This window comes from Augochlora pura, chromosome 4 (genome assembly GCF_028453695.1).
Source record: "Augochlora pura isolate Apur16 chromosome 4, APUR_v2.2.1, whole genome shotgun sequence".
Lineage (NCBI taxonomy): Eukaryota > Metazoa > Arthropoda > Insecta > Hymenoptera > Halictidae > Augochlora > Augochlora pura.
In genome coordinates this window covers 6,880,779-6,892,860 of record NC_135775.1, presented here as the reverse complement: position 1 = coordinate 6,892,860, position 12,082 = coordinate 6,880,779, and the positions used below count along the sequence as shown (strand labels likewise).

General features: G+C 40.3%; 1 protein-coding gene across 9 annotated transcripts in view; it reads left to right on the top strand.

The window, feature by feature from the left end:
* The window catches only part of LOC144468306 (uncharacterized), a 79,158-nt gene that overhangs the window by 33,005 nt on the left and 34,071 nt on the right, over positions 1-12,082 (top strand). For 8 of the 9 annotated variants that reach the window (XM_078177691.1, XM_078177688.1, XM_078177684.1 and 5 more), the window contains 2 exons: positions 1,116-1,313; positions 2,152-2,249. In XM_078177691.1, coding sequence (XP_078033817.1) covers positions 1,116-1,313; positions 2,152-2,249 — 296 coding nt within the window. Of the gene's footprint in view, positions 1-1,115; positions 1,314-2,151; positions 2,250-9,624; positions 11,614-12,082 lie in introns of those variants that run through there. The other variant, XM_078177693.1, reaches the window with a different exon arrangement.

The following is a 12,082-nucleotide window of genomic DNA, read 5'->3' as shown; positions in this document are numbered from 1 at the left end:
GCGAATTCGGAACCTTGAATATTGATTTCGAAAGCGGTGAGGAGTCGACAGTCATCAAACGTCAAGTTTACTGACACTGAACCTATCATGTTCTAAAACTTACTAACGCGTGTTATTTTATAACAATTAAAAGATTGCATTCGTTCCGAACTTTCCATCATTTTCATTATAATATATGCGCGGGATAAGAAATTTGTTCGATTATTTCCTACGAAAGAGACTCTACAATTTGTGCAACTTTGGAGGAAAACATGTGAAACTGGTTATTTCACTCGGACCGGTTGGTTTAGTGTTAAGCAGACGACAATAAGATGAATATAGTAAGTGGTAAATAATATTTGATTCAATAGAGAGCTGTAGAAACTATATAGAATACTGCTTTTAATCGGCATCAAATATTCAATTAACCTCCGCACACCTGTAAAGGAGGGAGAACGGCGAGCAACAGGTGGCAATGCGTGAATAGTAGTACGCACTAGTCAGCAGCATATAAACTGCAGAACAATATAGGTAATCATTAAAAACAAGCAATACCAATTATATTAATTCCTCCCAGAAATTCACAAATATACAATTAACAATACTTATAATCATTCTTAGTTTTAGTCACTGGTTTCTAAAAATATATTTCTGCAGATACTTCTTGCAGACCTATTAACTTTTCCTTGTTCCTAATATAGTAGCAATGTGTTTTATTTAATTGGGTACAAATTGCCCAGTAACTTCAATTAGAAGAATAAATGGCAGCAAGGTATCAATTAACCTGCTGATATTACGTAAACTTTTACCTTCGGTCGTTGATACGATCGAGTGTAATAAGACAATGTGAAGGTACTTACCTTATGAACATTGCAATTTAGCAGCAGGCAACAATTGAAATATGAACACTGATTAACAAGTAACAAGCACCGTGGAGTGAATAATAAATGCCCAGTGAAAATACCACCTACATACTGTCGATTAACTGGCTATCGACTGCCGTAGCCAGACACGGTTACTTAACGCTAATCAGTAAACATCGGAGACCCTATGAATGATTCATATGAAAGAATGACTCACGTTTTACCTTCCGATCCCAGTGTCATCTCTGCAGTGCATTGTATTCCACTTTACAGAAAGCCAGGGGGCTCGAAGGAAGACGGGGACTGGCAGATACCAGTCGACGAAAATCGTTGCGCGTGCTGTCTGAAGCCGTTCGTGCTGACTCGCGGGGTCCGCTGCGAGGACTGCGGCGCGAGATCCTGCAGGAAGGGCTGCTGTCGCTGGAACCACACTGACAAGTCCTGGCGTTGCATCTTCTGTCGTCAGCAAAGGTTCCTAACAAAACCGTATTCAACAATAACGCGTTGAGTGCCGCGTCGGTCGCGTATCGGTAACGCTCGTTATTGGCTAGTTTTTAAGTGGGTACTTCTAGTGCAAAGTGCGTTTTTCTTTAACATTATTTGAGATCTTTCCGTGAGGTTTCAACAACGTTTACCAATTTTTTGGTTAAAAAAAATTAAGAAGACATTCTTCGAGCAGATGCAAAAATATAAATTTTAATTTTATTGTCAGTATACGCTTCACCGTGATACATTTAAACTCTCTAGTTTAAATGGTAGTTACTTAAGGTGCTAATTACTAGACTGTGGATTTTTGAGCAAAATAAAAATTGTCAACATCGATTACAATAATATAAACTAAATAGCCAGATGCTCCATCGTGTAATAATCTTAATAGTTTAAAAATTATACATTGACAGCTTCAAATTCTTTTAATCCTCTTTATTTTACTTTACAATTACTCAATTTTGACATAAATTGCTAAAATCCACAATCTATTAATTATATTTTTAAGGTGGTTCTTAAAACCATAGCGCGCGGGATACTTCCTCAGTTTAGAATCATAGAATACGACTTTGCAGTGATAGGTTCGGTGTTAACACTTGAAGTGAATTAAATAGTGGAACGGGCAGTTACTATGACGGCTGGCCCCTTTCTTTCGAAAACAGGTATATCACGTTGCGCACGGTTTCGAAGCGATCCATTCGCGATGAACTCCTCCTAACGACCTACCGAATAATAATTCGCGGAGTAACTGTACACTAAAACGTTACTTAATTATCGCCAGAAAACATTCTAACGGTGCTTTAATGAGAAAATACTTTGCCAGGCACTGGTTAAATAAAACCGAGGCTGCCAACGGATCGATCGAGGGGAAGGATCTACACCGATACTTCAATACGGCTAAATCACGGGTCTACGTTGCAGGTTTGTTTCGAAATTTCATTATCCGATATAATTATGATCTGTATTCAATAAGCGATCCCGCTGTCAACCTATATGTATAGCAGGAAACCTCTAACGATCGTGAAATAAATTAGCGTTATTACATTGTAGAATTTTAAACCTAGATTCTTGATGAACAATTTAAATGCTCGTCACAAAGTAAAAAAGAGTATAGAGTGAATAAAATAAAATATTCGAATATCTTTTAAAACGGTATAAATTTTTGATAACTGGACTAAACGACTTGAATTTGTTGAAGTCAGTTGAAAGATTAATTTATATTATTGCAATGACTAGAATACTTCATCTACTTTTGCTGTTATTTTAAATGACAAAAATAAATCGAAAGTCACGTTCTTTCAACTTTTTTATCTAAGCGTATAACGAAAATTTAAAAACTGTGTTTTGTAAATCTTGACAATTTACATGCATGCTAAAAATTTTATTCTCAAGCTTTTTTTTTAAAAAGAAAGTCACTTTGGTCATTTTACAGTAAACTAGTTTCTCCAACATGTCTAAAAAATTCAAATCATGTAGTCCTTTTCTAGAAAAATTATTTTGAAGAATGTCCGAAAACTCCTTTTAGCTACTGTATATGAATAAACGTTCACGGATAGATAATAGCGACATGAATTATAATTGGATGACGCAATGGAAATTTAAAGACGTAGATATTTTTGTGGAGACTGAGAATGTAGGACTTACAAAATCCCGCCGCGACAGCAGGCTTACACAGGATGACAGCTTTCTAATGGGAAAGCAATATCCTTGAATACGACCTTGTGCGCATAACCGCAAGCTGCGGTATTGGTACGCCCAAAGCCTGAAAAAAAACAGGAAACTTTATTGGAAAAGAATAATTTCAACCATCATAAATTAAAAACTTTTCGCGATTCAAAATATACACTGAGCTCCCCGGAAAAATCTAATATTCCAAAACAGTTTTAGAACTATTTTATTTTTACTGCTACGCCCTTCTAAAAAACTTAGTTTCTTTTCAGAACACTGAAAATGCTTCACATGTGGTTATGCTTTATAAAATTTACAAGATTTAATTTATTGAGATATCTTCGTATTTTTATTACATTATACATGTGCTTGAATTTAGCAATTTATTCAATCATTTCCTACAAAAGACTTTATAGCTGAATTCGTCCCATGCTAATTAAAATGAAACAGTATAATAGAAAAAATATCCTTTTTTATTTATTCTTATGACTTTGTATTATATTTTTATATTATTTTATTTTTAGACTGCGGATTTTTTTGCGCATATTTGTTAAATTTATAGATTTCTATTTCTGTCGCATAAAATTCGCAGTCTGCATACTATAATTCAGGCACGGTCTGCAAATTGAATTGGTTAATAAAGAGGAATGACCAAAAGATATATAAAGGAATAACCATTTCCTGTAGTTAACATGGAAGATATTTCTGTCTCACAAAGAGATTCAAAGTTTTTTAAATATACCCTTATACACCGAATAATGATGCACCGACTTCTTCTATTCGCAGCGTCTCGCGAATGCTTGAATCGAAGATCATCTAGTTCAATGTCCTCCAATCTAAGTATCGTTTTCCGAGTGAAAACGGTAAGACGTGCCGCGAGAAATCGAAGAGGAGACAGAAGCTCGAGGATACGAAAATATCCATCGCGTCGTGGAAATCAATCGCAACGACGACGATCCGCGATCCCTTATAAATAATGCAGCCTCGAAGGCGGCGCAGGCTGGAACATTCCTACGAGTTCCTCTCTAATGCGGTCCCCGGTAAGAAACGACGGGAAAAATATTGTCCTGGGTCGCGGGCAAGCGGTAACACGGGCCGAGGACGACACCCGGTCAATTGTTCGTCCCTTCGGGCGAATTGATTTGCAGGTGGGAGTCCGTGGGCGCGGTGAATGATCGACGGATCGATGCACGCCGTGCATTCAGCGAAACGGAATTAATTGCGTCGCTCTGCGCGAAACATTCGAACGAGTTTTCACGGTTGTCGACCGACCGAGACCGAATCTCCGCGGAGCTTGCAAAATCGTTCGCGGGGGCTTCTGAAAGCGTCGACGGTAAGGGTCATCATTTTCGAGAGAACCTCGGAAGACCCTTTACTCTATAGAATTCTCGAAAACACGTTTTATTTGGATACAGTACACATTTCATGACTTGTTAACCGTAATTGTACCGACAGCGTTGGGCATCAATCAATTAAAATTGTTGACTTTATTAAATAATCAATGAAAATGTATTCATCGTCGAAAAGTCAAGGATTGAAGTAATAGATTGTTGAAATTAATTGTCAATAGTCGATTGATAGAGACAGGGCACATATTTATTATTTTATTATACTTTTGTATGAGGGGGGAGAGAAAATACTTGTCGTTAATTGAGAGTAATAATTAAAATGAATATAGGCGTTAATTATAATTAAGACCTTGTTTAGACATTTTATCATTTTTATTACGGTGTCTTCGAATTGAAAAAATTTGTTCAATCGCTTCATAAGTTGGTTCGTCAGTAATTAAACAATTTCAAAATTAAAAAAATGGGAGTTTACTACTAAAGAGTAAAAAAGGTCCCAATTTTCTAATTTCGATGACAACATTGCTTTAGAGTTGTAACATATTTTAATTACTTAGTTCAGTAACGTGTTAATGGAGTGTGCATACAGCTAACTCATGTCGAATCGAATGTACATTCGATAAAACAGAAGCATGGTAGTTAACGGTAAAGAGTAGTTTTTTTCTGCGCGTCGATGGCTTGTCTTAATTACAAGTGAACGCGAGCAACAAGTGCGATATTGATCAAACTGTTCTGTTTCTTGACGCTTCCTTTCTTCGCGATCAGAAGATTCTTCTAATTAAGCAAAAAAGTGATTAAACCTCGTCCAGGCTGTTCCGCTATTGTTACACGTATGTGAACGATACAATGGAGTATAGAGTACACAATCTATAGATAAGCGATCTCAAGAATTTATTTTTCACAGCCGAATCTCTACGATTCTATATCAATATCGTACTCACCATTGTCTGATACTTGTCATTATCTTATTCAACGAATTCTGGGATTTACATCGGTGACACCGTTATATTGTTGCCGATTGAAAAATTAACACGCTATCGCTACAATGCGTGTAAAGTATATCGTTTCAATTTACTGACCGATATCGAATTCTAAAAATAGATTTTCGAATAGCGACTCCATAAATGATTTTATGGAGTCGCTATTCGACTAGTATAGCCTACTAAACTATGAATTTTTTATATAAAAAAAAAAGAATTTAAAAAGCAAGTACTCTACATCAATTGCATGCGAAATGTATCAAGTACAATTTTATTCGTCCCTGAGACAGTTTTAATAATTAGCACACCAACGTTGTTACTATGAACGCACAAAATACGCAGTCGTTTAATTAATGAGTCAACCTTTGTTCGAACAATCTTTAATTCCAGTTATTAGTCCTGTCCTAATTGTCTCGATAGAGTAGGACAAAAAAGTGGGACTAAATTAGGTGAGTGTAGTTTCTCTGATCCGACAAAATGTTTAAAACGAGGCTTAAACGTTACACGAGCACGCGAGAGTCCGTGACACGCGCTGCCTGAGAAGACGAGCCGGAGAAAAAAATAAGATTATCCCGGACGACAGGCTGAGAAAGTCGCCGGCGAAATGTTAATTGACGTTGATTCCATTTTGCATGGCCCCGCGGGCCCATTGTGCCATCTCGGGCCGGAGGACGGGCGTCCTTGTTCACCGCCAGAAAAGTCGTGTAACGGAAGAGCAACAATAAGAACGGCCCGCAAAATATCTCACGCTGGAGTCCCCGTAATGCTCATTGTTCGCTGCACAACCTACGATCTTCCCCTGTGAATCGTATCAGACCGTTTGATCGAGAACGAGAGCCGCTCTAACGCCAGATAGCGAAGATACGACGGCCTCATCTCCGTGGAAACCGACTTTTCTTCTCCTCGGCGAAAAATTATCGCGTCGCAGCCGGATGCGATCTATTAGCCCTTTATCCGCTTTATTTATCATGGTAATACTGATTTATCAACATACACAGTTAATTGAGAATTTTATAATATTATTAATTTTAATTACGACACGACAACGCAGTCTCTGAGAATTTATTAAAACGGAACTGATGCACCGAGTAAATTAAAACCTCGCGAGTTCGTTTAGCGATCTTTTTTGGAGAACAGGCAAGATCTTTTTTGGGCGAAAATAATGACTCTGTGCGATGTCGTGGAGGTTCGATCAGGTTACGTACAGTAACGAGCAGAAACTATACACGCGACACATGTCTCATGAAATTGAAGATCATGTTACCAATTAGTTAACTAATCGGTTGGATTTGGGAGGTGAATGTGATTAATAATATTTAATGGTAACATTATAAATAAATGAAAATAAGCTATTACATAACGTTAATTACATTAACCTTCGGTGTAGTACTATCGCTTATCATGATATAAGCACGCGATGCTAAAACTATTATTAAATCGTTAAAAAGAAACAAGGAGTAAACGAGGACAGCTCTGTAAACGTAAAGACAGCTTCCGATAAATTATTGGTTGAGCATTTCTCGAGCTGTGAACGCGAAAATAGAAAATTTCTCTGCTCGAGAGAGCTCGCTGGAAGGCATCCAAATATCGAGGAAGCAATTAGGATTTAGCTGCCGTATGAACTGCGGGTCGAATCCGAAAGAAGTTCTTTGTGCCCTGGTGCGCATCAGGTTTCAGCGTCCGCTAACCACGGCCTATTCCAAGGATCAGTACTTTGGCCAAACATGGTCAGACGGCGTCGTGCCGAACACTTTTGTCTCTGCTCTTCGTTTTTCGCGGGCCGAAAAATGCGCGCTCGTTATTTCTTCTAGGAAACGAGCGGGGGCCGCGGAACAGCTCGCATTCCGTGCGGCAGCGGTTTCTGAAAACCAGATCCTCCGAGATTCAAGCCGAAACAGAAAAGCGAACGTCGATTTTTTCCGGTGGCGTACAGTGGAGCACGGTGCTGCGAACTAATTGGATCTGAAACCTTGTCCGTTTTGCCATCTGTTCGTCGGGATGTTGCGCTCAATGTCCAGGGACCCTTCTGTTCGAAGCAAAGTTATTTTTCAATATTTGAAACAATGTTTCGGATATGGTGGGAAATTTCGAACATGGCAAAAAAATTAAAATTGCAGAAAATTTACAGGGCGGACTGGAATTAGTAGTAAAACTGAAAAGGGGATGACTCTGCATTAAAAAAATCGACTTTTTTTACTGTGTTTGCAACATTATTTATTACGTATTATACAGTAAGAAGAATAGTAATTTTTTAACACTTGTACAGAGGGCGACTCATTTTTAATTTTTAAAAGTAATTTTCACTTGATATTTAATTTTTAAATGTAATTTTCACTTGACTTTTAATTTTGCTTTCACCTAAATTATATATTTAACTACAAGTTATCTAGAATTACAAAAACATCAATACAAGCTGCATTATGGATTTTGTGCATTTAAGAGATAACACAAAACGACAAAAAACATCTGAAAAATATAGTCACGCTATTTCTAAATAATTGAACCTATTAAGAGGAGAAACTAATTTCTAACTTCTGTTTCTTGCGAATGATATAGATTACTTTCGTTTTGCAAAAAGGTCTGCAGCCCAATCGTAACTGTAATATTAGAGTGCTACCATAATAAAAGTATAAAGTATACGTTTCAGTTAAATCACTTTATAGCAGTTCTCTCGGAACTGGAAAGACAGTGGTCATAAAATTACTGTAGTTTCACAATTAATCGAAAGCTTTAAAAATTTAATTGCAAACATTAACCCTTTTAGCGACGTCCGGAAGAGTTGTGTGTACTTGAGCGGAAAATATAAACCTGGGTGGTTGTATCTTAGCAAAATGTTAGAAAGAAATGACAAAAATTGTGTAAAGCTTAATAATTAGAGAATTCCGTCACCAACAACGATATATCGCGTTGCGTACACTCTTAATTAGGTCTCTTAATTTGCGCGGCACGTTTTTACGCAAGACTCTTTTTTAGGTGATAATTTATAACACTAGTTACTCGGTACTTTTTATAGGCAATAACAATTTACGCTATCTGAATTCGGATAAATTAGGAGCGGGTATATTTACGAAACTAGCGTTGGAGAGAAAATGTTTACGGGGGTAGATATTTTTGCTGGAGGTAAGACGTGTATCGAGGGTCAAAGGGAGCGTCCATGATCTTGAGGCGACGGCACGCCAGGATCGATTAGGGGAACAGCCTGGGGCCGGATTCCACTCGGTTTTCGGTCCCCTTGGAAGCGGAACTCGCGCGCGATCGGTCTCATTGTCTCCCGGGCCCGAGGTGGCGAACCTCAGTTCTGCTCCAGTACTCATGGGAGTAACATCGCGCACTCCCGTAATCCTTCTTTTCTGTCTTTCACCGGGTACCCGCGCCGTTACTCGAACACGGAGTCACCCGATCCACTATCATTTTCATCAGTCGCCGGGGCATCGCGTGATAGCCACGCTGATCGACGAGTGACCGGGGATCGTTCCGCGATGACCTATCGATCCAACTGATTGAATAGACGCGAGTGGTGCAAGGTGACGGTCACGGTTTCCACCGGGCGGGATCGCATTAATAATCGAGTAGCACGAAAACAGAGGATCGATTCCCATCAAACGGAAAAGGACACGTTCCGGTGAACTGGACTGGCATTCATTTATTCAGTTATTTTTGGTTTCAACGGTGCCGTTTTTCACAATAAGACACTTCGATGTATTGAACTGTGGTACTGTAGACTTTAATTCGTGCCTCATCTCATTACATTGCGAAGAGGATACATAAATCAGAATAAAGAATATGTGCTAATGAATGACTCGGTAGAACCTCGGAAAGAGTTATTCACGAGTCGATTGGGCAATTTAAAAAATATCAGACTCTGTAATACGTTCATTACCGCCCTCTGTTCTTGAAACAAGTTCCAGCTTCGCTGCATCCGCGGTAGATTTAGTATTCCGGATTTATATATCGGTTTAGTATTCAATTAGAAATGTCCAGATTCACGATACTCGTAAACGACAGTGTACGCGAAGTTTTTACGCAATGTGTGCTCCCATAATATTTTCAGCCGAATAATTGGCGATTTTATGCAATAACCGGCTCGCGTGTCGGCGCAGTGCGAAACAAACCGGCAAGGACGTCGACGGCCTGTGGGAAACACGCGAAAGTTGCGATACCTAATCAAGACTGAAAACGAGCATCGGTAAAAAAAAAACGCTCGGTGCCGGTTGCCACCGCTTCGGAGTAACTTCGCTGTGAACGGAAAGTGGGTACACGAGATTGGACGAGTCACAATGATCGTGCGACTCTGAGAATCCTCGCGGGGCTCCATTAAGAAGCGAGCGATCTAGACGAGAGGACTAGAATCTTCGAGGACGCAGGGTCTCGTTAATAATCCGGAGCAGTGATAGTTGGATATTTTACAATCTATAGTTGAACAATGTTGTGCGCGGGATGGGAAGGATAAAAGTTGCGAGAAGAATGGCTGGGACTGCGCAAAGAGGTCCGCGCGATCCAAAGGATTCCCGAAGTGAAGCGTAAAGAATTCGCTGGAATGTCGCTGTTGGAAATCGCGGAAAGCAAATTCGAGACCAAATCTGGAAGACGGAGAGTAATCTTGCACTAGGATCTGGTCTACCGGAGACTCTTTCCATAAAAAGGGATTCTTGCGTCGGTGAAACCGACGAGCCAACGAGAAAATAAGATCCCCTGAAAGTTTCAACGAGTTCTGTCACCGCCGGCGGAACAACAGGAAACAAATTTGGAGAATCGAGGATGACGTCGATCATTCGACGGCGACAGAGGTAGAAGTTGAACGTTCTGGAAGATTGAGGAGAACTCGAGCCAAGTTTGGAATCCGATAATCGATCTTGTTCAACTGCGATCCATGTAAGTTGCGCCAGATTCCACGAGCTCGTTCGGAGAAACAATTCTGGATCTAGAGCATAGATCCTCGGGACCAATCCTGGATTGTAGTCTTTTCAACCCTGCCAATTGACAGTCAGATCATATCTGCTGGATGCGCGGATTTCTAAGGGAAACGTATAAAACTGATTTCGAGAGAAAAATCATTGGAATGTCCTGAGGCAATGAAACGTTCTAAGGGATTTAAAAGGAATCAGCTGAGTTTGTAATCAAGAGAAAGATCTTGGACACTGGAAGCCTTTCAAACAGCATCAAGTAGTCTGCCGTCGAAGTTGAGAAAGTTCGAAGTTAGCCACAGGCGATGTATAATTGAAGATTCAGGTGACACTAGGTTTTATCGGGCAACAGATTGATTGACCGTAGTAATCTGCTTAGATTACAATAATGTCGATAAACGTTTAAAGATAATCTTCGATCGTCGAGGTTGAAGTTTGAAATTACTTAGAAGTAATGTAAGAATTAGATGCCCGGGCTTCCACTTAAATGGTATTCAGTTTTCTTTCAAGCTGTGTAGATACTTGAGTACAAAAATTTTCACGAAACCAATCGTAGGAATAATCTTTAGACATAGTCTTCAATCACTTAATAGCCGAACGAAAATCATGCATAAAGCTAGCCATTTAAAACAGCAGTGGATTCGAAGATTAAAACCGTTTCTTTAGGATGGAAGTAAATAACATTTGAGCGCAGCAATTTTAACGACTGTAACAATCATGGGAAGAATCTTGGTCACCTAGAAACCAATTAAAGTGCACCAGATCGCGCAGGATACTTAGCTGGGACGATCTACTGCGACCTGGATATAAGTACACAGTCGCTGTCAGAAGGTTGAGGCCTTGAACTACAGCTTTCCTCGATCCTCCGGACCCTGTCAGAGCGAAAGAGAGTGAGAAAAAGAGAAAGAGAGAGAAAGAGAGAGAGAGAGGGAGAGAGAAAGAGGGAGAGAAAGAGAAAGAAGGAGAAAGAGAGAAAGACCGTGGACTGGCAACGGCATGGTAGACCGTGCAGAATATCCTCGAGCGAGGATGAACGTGTGCCCGCGCCTCCGTGATAACTGATAAATGTATACCGGTCTTGCGGTACCCGCTAAGAGAATGCGGTTACAAACACGATGGAAAAAAAGGAATACGCCGGTAGATCTTTAATGGTTGTCGATACTTTCGTTTAGAAAGCGCTCGGCCGTGTCAGTTGGACAGGGATTCGCGATCGCGGTGCATCGTTCGTCGCGAAACTGCGTGACGCGCGCGGCCCGGTGCGCGCTCGAACTCGATTTTTCGGGGCCCCGATCGGGACCGTGTTTTCGAAACATGTAAAACGGCGATGCGGCACGCCGGACGAAGAAACGTCGTGCTTGACGAGAGAAAGTTTTTGCCGCATGAATGAGTAAGTTTTTTTTCATTTTCTTCTTGATCTTTCTTTTATTTTTCCGAGGGGAACTCGTCCGTTTAACGCCGTACGCGCGACGCAGAATTTAATTGGCGGTGGAAATAAGGTGAATTCGAGAGGCTGCTACCGATTGCAGTCTCGTGTCGCATCGGCCGGTCGATTCGCTCTTTTTAAGGATCTTCCGAGGCCATTTCTTGTTCTGGTCTATTTAATGCCGCGCGTAGAACGGTTCCCCATGTATCTTATCCAAGTGTCGCCGCACCCGGGAATATTTATGTGCCGCTCTGATAAGGTGGAAGTTATGTTAATGTCGCACCGGGGCCCTCCTATCCGATGACCCACTTTAAAATGACAACGTATGAACAGCTGTTTTCTGCTGCATCGGGCCGCCTTCGGAACTCGGTGTAATCGTTTTTCCATACACCGTCTGTAGAAAGTTTGCCGTTGGTTTATATAGTCCCGCTGT